At 36.1% G+C, this 13,671-nt stretch overlaps 1 protein-coding gene across 2 annotated transcripts; it reads left to right on the top strand.

The window, feature by feature from the left end:
- Window positions 1-6,495: 6,495 nt before the first annotated feature.
- LOC144712412 (Prefoldin chaperone subunit family protein) lies at window positions 6,496-9,691 on the top strand. Of its 2 annotated transcripts, none has more exons than XM_078586668.1 (7): window positions 6,496-6,646; window positions 6,891-7,007; window positions 7,233-7,262; window positions 7,439-7,540; window positions 8,211-8,322; window positions 8,510-8,560; window positions 9,443-9,691. In XM_078586668.1, exons 2-7 carry the CDS (start codon window positions 6,916-6,918, stop codon window positions 9,482-9,484), a joined length of 429 nt encoding a protein of 142 aa, XP_078442794.1. In that variant the 5' UTR covers window positions 6,496-6,646; window positions 6,891-6,915; the 3' UTR covers window positions 9,485-9,691. The 2 variants fall into 2 exon arrangements, with proteins under 2 accessions (XP_078442794.1, XP_078442795.1); XM_078586669.1 differs by having other exon boundaries at window positions 6,883-7,007.
- The last annotated feature ends 3,980 nt before the right edge of the window (window positions 9,692-13,671 follow it).

Here is a 13,671-nt window from a genome sequence, read left to right as displayed (position 1 = left end):
ATTATCATAATTTGAGATTTTGAATTCGATGTTGGTTGTATAGTAATGGAGGATTGTGAGAAAATATATATTTCCAATCCTAGCAGGAAAAAGGGGGAAACGGATACTCAATTTAAAGCGAGTAAACAGAATTCCATCCTTAGTATTGAAATTTTGATGAATAAATTATAGTATTATATTTTGTGATTTTAAATTGGCTTGGAATAGAAGATTTGGATTCATTTGATGGTGGAAATAACATCAGTTAGATAGCTTCAAGTTAATTCTGATTATGAAAATGATTTTTGATATAGTGATATGGGAAAAGATTGAGATAGGATAAAATCTAACTTAAGTTTAGAAATTTGAATGACTTTGAGATTTTGGAATGAGATGAAATGAGAGTTCAATAATAGAAATTGAGTACATGTTGAGTTATTGAGAAAATATAGTTCATATTCTAAATATAATGTTGGCTCTTAGTATATTGTTACTAAATTGGTCTAATCTTATATTATCGATGATGATTGAATATTGAGCGAGATAATAATTTTTAATTAAAGATCGAGGAATGCCCTAACCTTGTTGTGCAAATTATCATATTCTAGATGCTCAACCTCAATTTTCCCCTATTGTCTATGCCACATAGCCAAAGCTCAGTAGATTGAGGCTATCCAACATAAAAATGTTCCAAACTTATCACTGTCTGTGAACTCCTTCCTGACCTCAGCAGTCTTGGCTTCCCATGAAGTTTAAGCTTCTACTCCTATTATGGCCTTCACAGTGTCGCATGAGATGCTTTATTTCAACAAAATATATGGCAACAAGGGAGCAATAACAAAGCCCACTATAATGCTTTTAATTTTACCTCTTAGATGGGGCCCTTTCTATCCTTCTCAATCTTGGTTTCCCCTTGATGCCAGATTAAACATTGACTTAAAATATCTAAATAAAAAATAAACTCAATGAATCTAGATCAATTATCAATTAAATCACTTCCATTTGGATTTATTAACTCAATGTCAAACAATTTGGTTCAATCCGAATTTAATTTAACTAAATCTCTTAAGAATTAATTCTCAATGGCAATATTATATTCGATTTTAATAAAACTATATACTTTTGTATTCATATATATCTTAGCATGTAATCAATTTCTATTTTTCAACTCTCACTTTATCTCGTTCCAAAATATCAGAGCCAATATAATTTCTAAACCCGAACTTGATTTTTTTCATCTATAAAACAAAAATATAACAGTATAAAATTTTTCATCAAATTTCAATATTCATTCATAATTCTTCATTAGGATCTAACTAGTACCTAATCAGAGTATTATATTATGATAATATCAAAAGGTAGAAGGAACCAAAATTATAAAAGTTTGGGAATTTCAAAAAAAAACTCGAGATGATATCACATATTCATAAGTACACTATTAGATGTAGTCTTATATGCTAAAAACCAATGGATATCTTGAAATGTTGAAATTATATTAAACATCTTTTTATCAATTGTCACTTAGAAATATTCACACATAGGGGTCTAGGCCTGGATTATAGTTACGTACTATTATAACTAAATATTGGGATTCCAAAGTCCATTATAGATATAACTAACATATAATATGAGTACCTATTATTTGTTTATGTCATTGTATCCAGGAAAAATGATCAGGAGGGAGATGGAGACCAATTTAGTGTGTACTTTATACTTTCTAGTCTTTTATTAAGGAAAACTGTTCAAAATTATGAAGGAAAAAGTATCCTATACATTTCGCTTCATATACTATGCCCAATAAAAACATATATCTTTTATATTTAAATTACATTAATATAGCTTTATTTGTTTTAGTTTGGACTTCACATTGATAAATCATATTCTGGTTTATACGTTATATTGATAATTAATAAAATGCATTCATATCACGAAAGTACGCAAAAATTAATATCTTAATTCAATAAAGTAATGCAAAAAATGCATTTGTCATTTAGTTCCTGTCAATTTACATAATTAATTGAAAAATAATTTTAAAACTACATATTATTTAAGGTAATAAAATGCAAAAAATAATGTGTGCATATATTGAAAATATTTTTTGAATTCTTATGGATAATTTTCTAATTCTTGAAGACGTAATTAGTTTCCAGATGGCAAAAAATTTAGGAAGACCCAAAAAGTAAAAACTCCTCGAAAATATTAAAATAAATTCTAAATGTATCTTTTATAACTTTTAAAATTATTTTATATATGAATTGAATGTTAAAATATATAAAAATGCCATGAAAATAGGGAAAACCATATTTCATTCTTAAAACATAATAAACTGATACATATATATTGTGACTCATTAAATTATGGTTTTATAAAATTTTAAGGTTATGCATTCTACGAAAATACAGAAATGGGAAAAACCAGAATTTATCTTAAAAAATACAAAAAACCATTGGAATGTTTCAATAAATCTAAAATAAATATTCTGAATTTTTTTAAAATTTTGAAATTAATGTTTAAAATTATGTTATACCATAAATTTGAGAAAAATATTAAGTCCATTAAAAGTAAAATTAACTATTTTAAGCATGAATAACGCACATGCATGCTTATTGAAATGAAAATAAGCACATGTAAATAAATAAAATTATAATCGAAATTAGAATGTTATTTGTGAATATAATGCCTCTGAAGTTCTTCGAAGCTATTTTGATTTTTAATCATTTCAAAGATTTTTTATGATGAAAACACACATCCATATGATCTATAAAAAATCATCAAATAAAAATTTACACATATAGAAATCATATCATGGTCACTAAAAAAATAAGAAACTAATGGAGCTCACCAATTGTTTTTATTTTATTGTTATCCTTTGTAGTGCACTATTACAAAGAAGTTTTGTTTTTGGCTCATGGGCCTCAGCGCATTGTATTTATAATGATAATAAAAATGGTTTAGGACATGATTCAGGGGCTATCCCTAAATTTATCAAAACACGTACACCATTCCGCTTATCTAGCTCATTCCTTATATAGTGTCACAAAAAATTAAGTTATTAAAATATTCAATACCTAATTTACCTCATATTATGTTATAGACTAGATCCAAAAATCAAAAGTATCATACATTTATTTTATCATCATTTTATGCATCATATTTATTTAAATAGCATATAGTTAATTATTCCTTGGAAATGCATCATACAATCCTTATTTAATATGAATAGTATATAGTTAGCTCATTCCTTGAATTTATACATACTTATAAAAATTATATATAACATGGAGTTAATTATTTTTGAATTAATTTAATATGAATAGAACGAATGAAAATATTCTTACTGAGTTTTCCTCGAGTCATTGTAACATTTTTAGATTTAGAGTATTTTTGCAGAAGTTATGATACTTTTATGAATAAATAAACTTTTACGGTTAAAAAAATGTAATTTAGGGGTATTTAATATTTCTAAGAGATTATATGGGATATAATATTGGATTAGGCAGCCATCAGGTACAATAGTAGGCCAATGCGTCATGGTTGGGGAGCAGGTGGGCAGGTTGTGAAGTTGGTATGGACTCCACATCTGATTTTTAATATGTGTGGAGATGGGGGTACATATCATTCACACAAAACAACCTATGTATTCAAGGCCATGCTCAATCCAGGCTGTCTGATTTTAATCAGACTGTCAGATTAATTCCTCTCTATAATATTTAAATATAGCCCTTCTTTATTGTCCAGTGATATACTCCAAGTATTTCAGTTGTGAAAATTATGTGCTGATTCAAAGTTTATTTTTGATTTCAGAGGAAATCTAAAACATAGGAAATTCAATTGATTTTAAGAGAACACAAATTTAGTGAATGGACTGAAAGGATTGAATACTCTATTGTATTGCAAAAAAGTGTGGAATAAATATGAAAAAATATCCAGAGGTATATCGCAGAAATGACTTGCTTTTATATATATGAAATATTTATGATAAATCCAAAATAGTAATTTAGTTACATAAATTAGTTATAGAAAAATTATTCACTTGTCTTTATGATGTTTAGAGCCTGAGGGAAATGGAAAGTCCTTAAATCACATATATCAGATCGTTTTTGGTTTTAATTTTATTCTCTAGATGTGTACGCGAGTATCCTCCAAAAACATAATATTAGATGACTAGTGAACTCAAATTTGTGCTTATACTTGTAGTTATTTGAGTCATAACTACAAGTATAACCACAAATTTGACTTGCTAAAGAAAAAAATATAAATCTTGACTCATAACATAGTTTGACTTGTTAGTGATGAGAAAGGTTTGTTGATAATGTACTACCATTATGTAAATTCTTATCAATATTTACCAATACTAATACATAATTAGAAATAATTAAGTGGAAGCTATCAGCAATTTCTGTTATTTTTTCACTCATCACGTGTTTGCACTCATTCGCCTAATTTTTTGCAAATTATTGATGTATTGGAAAATTTTTATTTTTGAATGTTTCAAGGTCAAAATAATTTGATCTAAACATAGTTTTTGAGTTGAAACTGTTTCGACTCTGGAGTGAAAGAAATCACAAAGAGTGGCAGTGTGCGGATGATGATTGAGCCCAGAAATCTAAATCCAAAGTGCCATCTTTGGCATGAATTTGAAATTACTTCCTCGTTTATTTCTGAATTCCAGGATGAATGACAGGGACGAGGAATATAAGTATCTAATGAGATTTCCTTGAAATTACATTGTCTCAAAATTTAAGTTTGCAGCATCGTTAGTTTAGATCAATCTATCTTATCCATTCTAATCCATTTGATCTCTATTATTATTTTTATATATGTATATCTATGTATCCACGTCCTTGCACAATCTATATCTAATGCATTCATAATGTCTATTATTATTTATCTCCCTCTCATCTCACCTTAATTAATATTTATCTCTATTCTTATCTTATAAGATATCCCTTGGTCATCATTTAAAAATATATTAATGCTTTAATCTCTGTTCCTCATGGCCCGTGCTTATCTCAATTTTATTAAAATGTTAATTTTCAACTTAATTTTATATTTTTTAATTCAATAACCAGTGACGAATAAGTACATTAAACTTGAGTTCATCACCTCTGTCGGTCTCATCTTGATCTGGGCTAGACCCTAGGAAAAGAAAAAATTCCTAGTTAAAGGAGCGATAACTGTCATTGGGTTAATCCTGATGGTTCAACCTTGATCAATGAATTGACTGTGGTCAGCACATTAGCCTTCTTCAATGGATTTTGTGGTTAGGGCACTATTGTGGTGATTGGATTGACTGTGGTTAATTGATTGAGATTAGGCATTGGGTTTCTAATGGTTAAGAGGTCCTCCATGGTCATAGGATTGGCCATGGTCAGGGCGTTGGCCATGCCTTATAACTATTCATTCGGGACTCAACTCATCAGATGCAATCCAAAAAGATCAGACTCATACCGATAAAATAAAAACTACACAAAAGGGGTTTTCAAATCTTTTAGTCACCAAATAATGGGATAAATCCCATAGTGACAATTTGATAAAAATCCAGCATAAAGTCTTGGATGTCCAATAAAAATTTCAATAAAAACAACTTGATCCCATGCTCCCTAATCCCTATTGTCCCCTGGGTGTGACAATTGGCTACTGACATGAGAACATGGGTAAGGCCCAGGGCTCATATTTGGGCCAATGTCAATGGGCCACTGACGCCAGCGGTCTGCTTTGGTAGGCCTTGTTTGGTTTATTTAGTCGCCTAGTTACTTTCTTAGTCACTGAGGTATGGTCTAAATTACCTATCAAGCAGGTTAAGTGATTAGAGCACACATTGAGCCAATAACCCATTTCTATGAAAAAGCAAAATGACAAGGTTTCTTTACAAAAACCTGTTTAAATGGCATCTAGAAATTCAAAAAATCTTCAGAAATTAAAAAACCTTAACTAGTTTAAATGGACTCCAAAAATTCTAGACATCATGACAAATAAAGAACCTTTACCAGTTTAAATAGCATCCAAAAAACCAAAAAAACATGGGTAATAAAAGACCTAAGGATTAATGGGCTAATTATATTTATGTAGTTTCTATGGAATAAAAAAGGCATTTTTGATAATTTTCGTGTATTAAATTGAAATTTCCTATATCCTGAATTATTAAATATATCAAGAGAAATTAAAAACATTAACCCGTTTAAATGGCATAAAAAATTCCAAAATTCATGAGAAATAAAAAACCTTAACCAGTTTAAATGGCATCCAAAACTTCCAAAAATCATGAAAAATAAGAAAAACCTTACCACTCCCTCCAAATTTCAAATCCAAGTTCTAAGGATTAATGGGCTAATTAAATTTATGGAGTTTCAATGAAATAAAAAAGGCATCTTAAGCTAATTTTCCTGTCCAAAATTGAAATTCTCTATTTCTTGCTTTAATTATAACATGAGACACTGAAGTTTCATAATCTAGAGCAATGATATATTTGGTATATATATGTAGGATTGCATATAATCTTAAACCCCACCTGCTCTTTCAGACGACGGCAAGAAACTAAAACAAGAGAGGAAGAGACGGCGATTTTTGGCCCTCGCCATGCAAGCAGCAGCAAAATCGTAGCTTTCTGAAAGAGGTTATATCCATTAATCAATTCCCGAGCGAAGGAAATACGACATATAAAGAGGTGAGGAACCGATAATCCACGCTTTGATTTGACCCATTGTCCTCTTTCAGTCAATCTGATTGTGAAAATACTTAAACCCAATTAGTTGCGCTATTCAAACTCTAATTCAGGGGAGTTCCTAGATTCTTTCGATCATAGTTGTTTGACTTACATCTTCTGCTCCCGACTAGAACTCTACGATAGTTTGTTTCGCCCATTCTGCCACGGATGATCATTATTTGATGAAAAAAATGTAGTTTTGCAGGTTTCCTGAACAGGGTTAGTGAAGAATGGACAAGATGCGGGAGGAAAAGATTAAAAAGTTTGAAGAATTTGTTGATGTCAGATTAAAGCCCGATTTATTACTTGCGGTTTCCCAAAGGTCGCTCCTCGCTACGTTTTATTCTTACACCATTATGATATTTAAACATTAGACGTCAAAAACTACATTAGTACTGCTCTATCTTCTGATGAATGGTCTATCCTTTGCTCTATTGGAAAACATCGAATTTCACCAAAATTTTCTCTGTATCATTGGACTATGGAACTGTGTACTCTTATATAGGCGACGCTAACTATAAAATTTGGATGCTGATATATTTCGCAGGGACAAGCTGTTTGAAGAACAGAAGGTTTTGTATCCTTTTTATATAGCTACTTTTTACATTTCCCCGAAATTATCTTTCTCATATTATAATTTTCAACAAATAATGTGCATGTCTTAATCAAAAAAATTATCTTTATGCTACGTTTATCAGTCTTTATCTGTATGCCCTTTGTTGCGAATTCTTGACTCATCTGTCTATCGCTCAGCTCTGATCTGAAGAGGAGTATCGAGATCCTTCAAAAGAATGAAGTTACTTCTCTGAGAACAATGGTCAACATTGGTTCTGAGGTTTACCTTCAGGCAGATGTGTATGCCAGAAGATCACCTCTTCCTTTAACATTATGGATAACATCTTTCATACACATTCTTGGCTATTATGAATTGGATTTATCACATGCGGATTGTATAAGTACTTGGCCATTTTAGCCTCACTTTAATTACTTGTTCAAAAGGTGAAGATCGTTTGTTTGCTTAATTGAAGGTTACATTCATCTATATCTTTCTTTCGAAAAAAACTTTCATCTGTATGTAAATGAAATTCATTTACTTACTCTTTTATCTATTTTTTTCTCCTTCAAACCCGATAGAATCTCACTGAATTCTCAAAGGCGGGGAACTGCCATAACTGTTTCTTGATATGAATAAGGGTATAAATACGGTTGAATGCTACTTATAATCGTGGATGAATTCATCTTTGGGGTCTTGACTGGATCCCCATCACATCAAGGGTCATTTTAATCATTGCAGTCCACGAGGGAGGTATTTTTATCAGTTTAGATTTTGGGGTTTTCCCCTTTCAATAGTTATAGGAAGAACTAGTCTACACGTAGTTCTTGCTCTCTCTCTCTCTCTCTCTCTCGCTCTTCTCTGGCATCCATTATATATTTATGTCAACCATGTTCTCTTGATTCTGTCAAATCCATTATGTTTGTCCGAAGGATTACTATGGTGGTTGATTTTGTCTTTTTCTCTGTACAGGCCAGACACTCGTCGCATATTTGTGGATGTTGGTTTAGGTTTTCACGTGGAGTTTACGTGGTCAGAAGCTCTTGAGTTTATAGCAGTCAAGGAAGCGAGAATAGCTAGGCATGTCCTCTCATTAATGTGTTGCTTTTTAATATATTCTAATTTATATGAACTTGCGTTGAACCATTTTTCTCTCAGGAAAGTACTTTTTTATATATCTCTTGTGATCTATGTTAAACTTCAGCACCACAAACCAACAGATGGTTCTTTCTCTTTTGTCATTTGGTTTGGTCTCTGGATTTAACAGGCAGATCGAAGAAAGTACCCAGTTGATCGCTGGTATCAAGGCACGAATTAAACTTGTAAGAATGTGAAAACAATTATTATTGCTTGCAGATGTTGATGCGTCATGTGCATTCCATCTCTTTTTCGTTGAATGGACTTTGACTTTTTGGCCTTACTTTTGGATTTGGTCCATATTTTCTCTTCATTTCATTACGTTTCTGCCCTTAAGCTCGGGTTCTCACATCCAATTATGTACATTGGTTACAGTTTATCTTGATATAATGGTTGACAGACAATAACTAATTTGTCGTCATCTTCCATGGGTGGGTTCGAAGAGTAACAACAAAGATGATGAAATGATGAATCTTGGAAACCAGATAATGATGAGGATGACAAAACATAGTCGTTCTATCATCATCTTCATTGGTGATCAGAAGTAGGCATGGCGGATGATGACAAATTTTGTCGTCGTCTTCATCACCCCAAGTCTTGTTGTCCCCGTTGTTATCCATGTTTGAGCTAGGGCGATTGATGATGATCATGGAAATTTATCATCAACTAATGGATGATGATGACAGAGTATGATGATTTGCCATCATCATCATTAATGCTGAACCCTGCTCGACTTGTCCCATTATTTTTTTTAACTCGTCTTCTTACGTTGGGCTAAACATATTGATTAGTGCACAATTAGGGGTACAATAACAGGAATTTCTATCTCTTTGGGTTTTACTCCAGTTTTCCATGGTGTCATTCTTTGGCCCCAAATTAACCATTACTTTCCTCCGTGTTCCATGAAAATACTGAAAGTTTCAGCCCCTTGAATCAAACCATAAAACAGCATGCTGCAAAACTCTATCTTATACTTAATTACTGATTGATATTTATGATGTAGAGGGATATTGTAGAGTTTTTGTCTCTGATTTTGGCGCTCCCTTAAAAACCCTTGTATTTTGCAGGTTTGCGAAGGCATACGAGAATTGCTTATGCTTCCAGGGTAAACCAAATGGTCTTATTGTCCATCCAAGAACTGGATTGAGAGTCAAAGCAGTGAGAGATATAGAGAGGTAGAGAGGAGGGCGTTTTGTTGGGAGAAAGCCCATTTTTTCATGTTTTCTAAAACAGAGCTGTACATTGGGAAGCAAAACTTGGAACAAAATTTAATTTGCCTCTAATATATTGATATAAATTTGATTGTTTTGGTGAAATGAGGACTACTTACGGAAGAAATTGAGAATTGAATTCCTTAACCCTCACTAGGGCACATTACATTGTATTTATAGGAAGAAGGAGAGAGAATGAAAATGTGCCCATTGTCATGGGTCATATTACAGGGAGATATTAGAAATAAGAAAAGAAGCCCATTCAACACTCCCCCTCAAGATGTAGAGAGGAAGTTATCCAGTCCCAACTTGACACAAAACTCTAGAAATCATTGGCCAAATAGGCCTTTGATGAAGAGTTCTGCCACTATAGAGTAGAAGGGACATAGTGTGTGCAGAATCGATCCAAATCTAATTTCTCCTTAATGAAGTGATGATCAACCTCAACATGTGCCGTGTTGTAGTGGATCATCCGCGATGCTGATTATCAATTTATTATTGCAAAAAACTTTAGCGGGTTGATCACAAGACCACTTTAGCTCACAAGACCACTGCCCTCCTCGCTCTTCCCTTTCGGACCCACTCCTCCCTATACCTCACTCATCCCCTTCCCCTTCCCCCCCCCTTCACCACCCATCCCCATCCCTAGCTTACCGCCCTACCCTAGCCACGCTCCTCCCCCACCTGATATACTCACTTCCATGCACGACCTCCATCCATCACATATCCCTTTCGAGCAGGCGGAACGCTTGACTAATCATCAGACTTCACTCACTAGTTCGGAGGACACTTGTGGAGGTACTAGTGGTCGGACTTTCATGAGAGAGGAGGAGGACGATGTTTCTCTCTCTGAGGATTCAAATGTGGATGCCTCTCCCCCTCCGGGACATCGTTTGGAGCCTCCCATACATGCCGCATATACAACACCCCATCGAGGGTGCATCACGTGAGCCGGTAGTTTTATGATTCCAAGTCTTATTTAGAAGTGTAGAGGGATTGGTAACCCTCTAACCCTATCACATCTACTCTCACTAATAAAAAAGCACAACTTAGGGATAGTTGGGCTTATCGAACCGATGACAACATCGGATCATTCCCACTCTATAGCAAGTAAACTCAGAATGGATCATGTTTATTGTCATTCCTCGAATAAACAACTGGAGCAAGAGGCCCTCTGGGAGGAACTCGCCTTACATGCCCATTACCACTTACGGCTTGTTGATCTCCCTTAGTTTATAGATGGGGATTTCAACTGCATACAGGGCAGTTAGAGAGCGCCAGGGGGGCCGCCCACCTCGGTCACGATCTATGCAAACGTTTAACGACTTTATCCATCATGCATCACTAGTGGAGCCGCCTATCATAGGTGAGCAGTGGACTTGATGTAATGAACGTCAAGCAGATGCGTGTATGTACGAACAGCTCGATCGTTATTTTACCAATAGTACCACACTGATGCATTGCACCATCATGATTGAGATCCTACCGGCACATTACTCGAACCACTCGCCGATCCTCCTCCATTACTCCAGCAACCGAGTCCGCGGCCCTCCATTCCGATTCCAAGCCCTGTGGTTAGAGCACACCGGCTTCCATCGTTATGTATGAACCATTGGCATGGAACGATCTCTACATCACTTATGGAGAACTTCAATTACAGACTAAGGAATATCAAGTTCCACCTTAAATGGTGGAATCGACCTGTCTTTGGAGACATACACGCACCGGTCGAAGCACTCAAGCAGGAACTAGCTGCTATCGAGTGACAGTTGCAAGATGGTTGGACGGGCGACGTGGGAGAGCCCCAGCTTCACCTTAGAGAGCAGCTTGAGGACGCTATGCAGCGCTAGGAGATTTTCTATCTCTAGAAGTCGCGTGTCCAATGTGGCTACGAGAAGGTGATAAAAACACATGTTTCTTTCACGCTTCGACCCATCATAGAGCGTGTCCTAATTATACGACACTATTAGAGACATATAGCCAGGACCTCGCCCAACTAGCAAGTGTAGGAGTGGAGTATTATCACTCGCTCCTCTCCTCACAACCAACTGTTGTGAGTCAGGACATCCTTGCCCCTATCCCACACTTGGTGACCGACCAAGATAGTGCACTTCTCACAGCCTTCCTACCTGGGCAGAGATTAAGGAGGTCATTTTTTCCTTGGGTAGGAACAAGGCCCCAAGATCGGATGGATTTTCGCAGAATTCTACACTACATGCTGGGATATCGTAGACATTGACTTGGTACTTTCTATCAAAGAGGTATTCACGAGCAAAGTCTTCTCGCGAAGTTAGAAATTCACTTTTTTGGCGCTCATTCCAAAAGTAGACACTCCAATTTCCTTCCGAGACTTTCGCCCCATTAGTCTTTGTAATTTATGCTACAAAGGTGCATCCAAGATCATTACAAATCGACAAGGGCAATTTCTCGATAGACTTATCTCGCCTGAACAGTGTGGTTTTGTTGGGGGTTGACAGATACATGCCAATATCATGCTAGTTCACGAGCTAGCCCAGTCACTAGACGCTCATATTCGGGGCTCAAATGTTATCATCAAACTAGATATGGAGAAAGCCTTCGATCAAGTCGAGTGGAATTTTCTTACCCAAGTGTTATGTCGCTTTGGGTTCACCGATTGGTTCATCGATCTAGTCAATGCCTGCATTCAAGAGAATCATTTCTCTCTCTTGATGGATGGAAATTCCACTTACTTCTTCCCGGCTACGAGAGGTCTACGGCAAGGTGATCCTCTCTCACCCACCCTTTTTATATTGACGGAGGAGGTCTTCAGTCGATCTCTCACACGTGCGATCAGGGCCTAATCCAACTATATTTTATGAAAAGGGGATGCCCGGTCCTCTCGCACTCACTCTTTGCGGATGATGTCATCTTTTTCCTAAATGGATCCAAAAAATCCATTAAGGAATTTATGAGCATCCTCAATGCGTACGAGCAAGCCTCGGGCCAGCTCGTCAATGCCTAAAAGAGTAGCTTTATAGTTGGTCGTTCAACCACTACAAAGCGCTCTCAGATAATCCAACACTCTACCTATTACTCACGAGGATGCCTCCCTTTCGGCTATCTTGGATGTCCTATCTTTCTCGGACGCACTAGACATCATTACTTTGATGTCCTTCTGGCCAAATTGAGAAAGAAACTTTAGAGATAAAAACTCCATTTTCTCTCTCCTAGAGGACGCATTCAACTTTTCAACATGTCCTCATGAGTATTCCACTACATACCATTGCGGTCCACTCGCTATCTCTCACAGTCCTTCGCTTAGTGAAACGATTATGCACATGTTTCTTATGGTCCAGTCATCTCGAGGGCGAGTGTCACAATCATTAGGTCTATTGGGATAAAGCATGTCGGCTGACGGCCAAGGGGGGTTAAGGGATCAGACACCTCTCAGACGTCTAGGACATGCTTCAAAAGAAACTCGTATAGCGCATGCACACCACACACTCCCTATTGGGAAGTTTTATTTCTGCCAAGTACGGCTAGTGGGCCCGTCAAGAGATGGATATCCGGGGCCATCGGAGATGGCAGACATGGCAGCGATAGTGGCTTGAGATCGCCCAGGCCCCCTTTTTCGTATAGGCCGAGATACGATTAGCGCCTGGTTTGATACTTGCATGCTGACAAGCAATTCGCTCACTATCCCCGCTTTGTACCACATCGAGTGTGACTCACAGTGGCCCAACTGCTTATGGGCAACACGCCACACCTTTGGGAGCAACATGGCCTCCCCTCCGCCATGTTATCCCAGGTCTAGAACACTTCAATCGGGTCCACTCCCAACCGTGTTATTTGGATGCTCACACTCGACGGTGCATACTTATGCAGTTCTTCTTGGGAGAATTTCCGTGAGAAATCCCCCATCCAGCAATGGGGTTGCCGCATTTGGCACCCGATCATCATTACCCGCGTCTCTTTTTTCCTCTGGACTCCTACACCGTGGCCTCCTGACTGATGATTGGGTGACCTGTCTAGGCAACTCTCTCACCTCACGTTGCAACTATTGTCCCACATTTCCACATATTGAGACTGTAGAACATCTTTTTTTCCATAGTAAGACAACCATA

Source organism: Wolffia australiana, chromosome 14 (genome assembly GCF_029677425.1).
Source record: "Wolffia australiana isolate 7733 chromosome 14, ASM2967742v1".
Classification (NCBI taxonomy): Eukaryota; Viridiplantae; Streptophyta; class Magnoliopsida; order Alismatales; family Araceae; genus Wolffia; species Wolffia australiana.
Note: the sequence above shows the minus strand (reverse complement) of the source record. Positions and strands in the feature narration are given on the sequence as shown.

What these genes read in the sequence shown, in the direction of transcription:
- LOC144712412 (XM_078586668.1), top strand. Translation starts at nt 6,916, where the DNA reads ATGGACAAGATGCGGGAGGAAAAGATTAAAAAGTTTGAAGAATTTGTT. An exon ending in TTTGAAGAACAGAAGGTTTT is followed by an intron (nt 7,263 to 7,438) that starts GTATCCTTTTTA and finishes TCTATCGCTCAG; the next exon opens with CTCTGATCTGAAGAGGAGTA. An exon ending in TCAAGGCACGAATTAAACTT is followed by an intron (nt 8,561 to 9,442) that starts GTAAGAATGTGA and finishes TGTATTTTGCAG; the next exon opens with GTTTGCGAAGGCATACGAGA.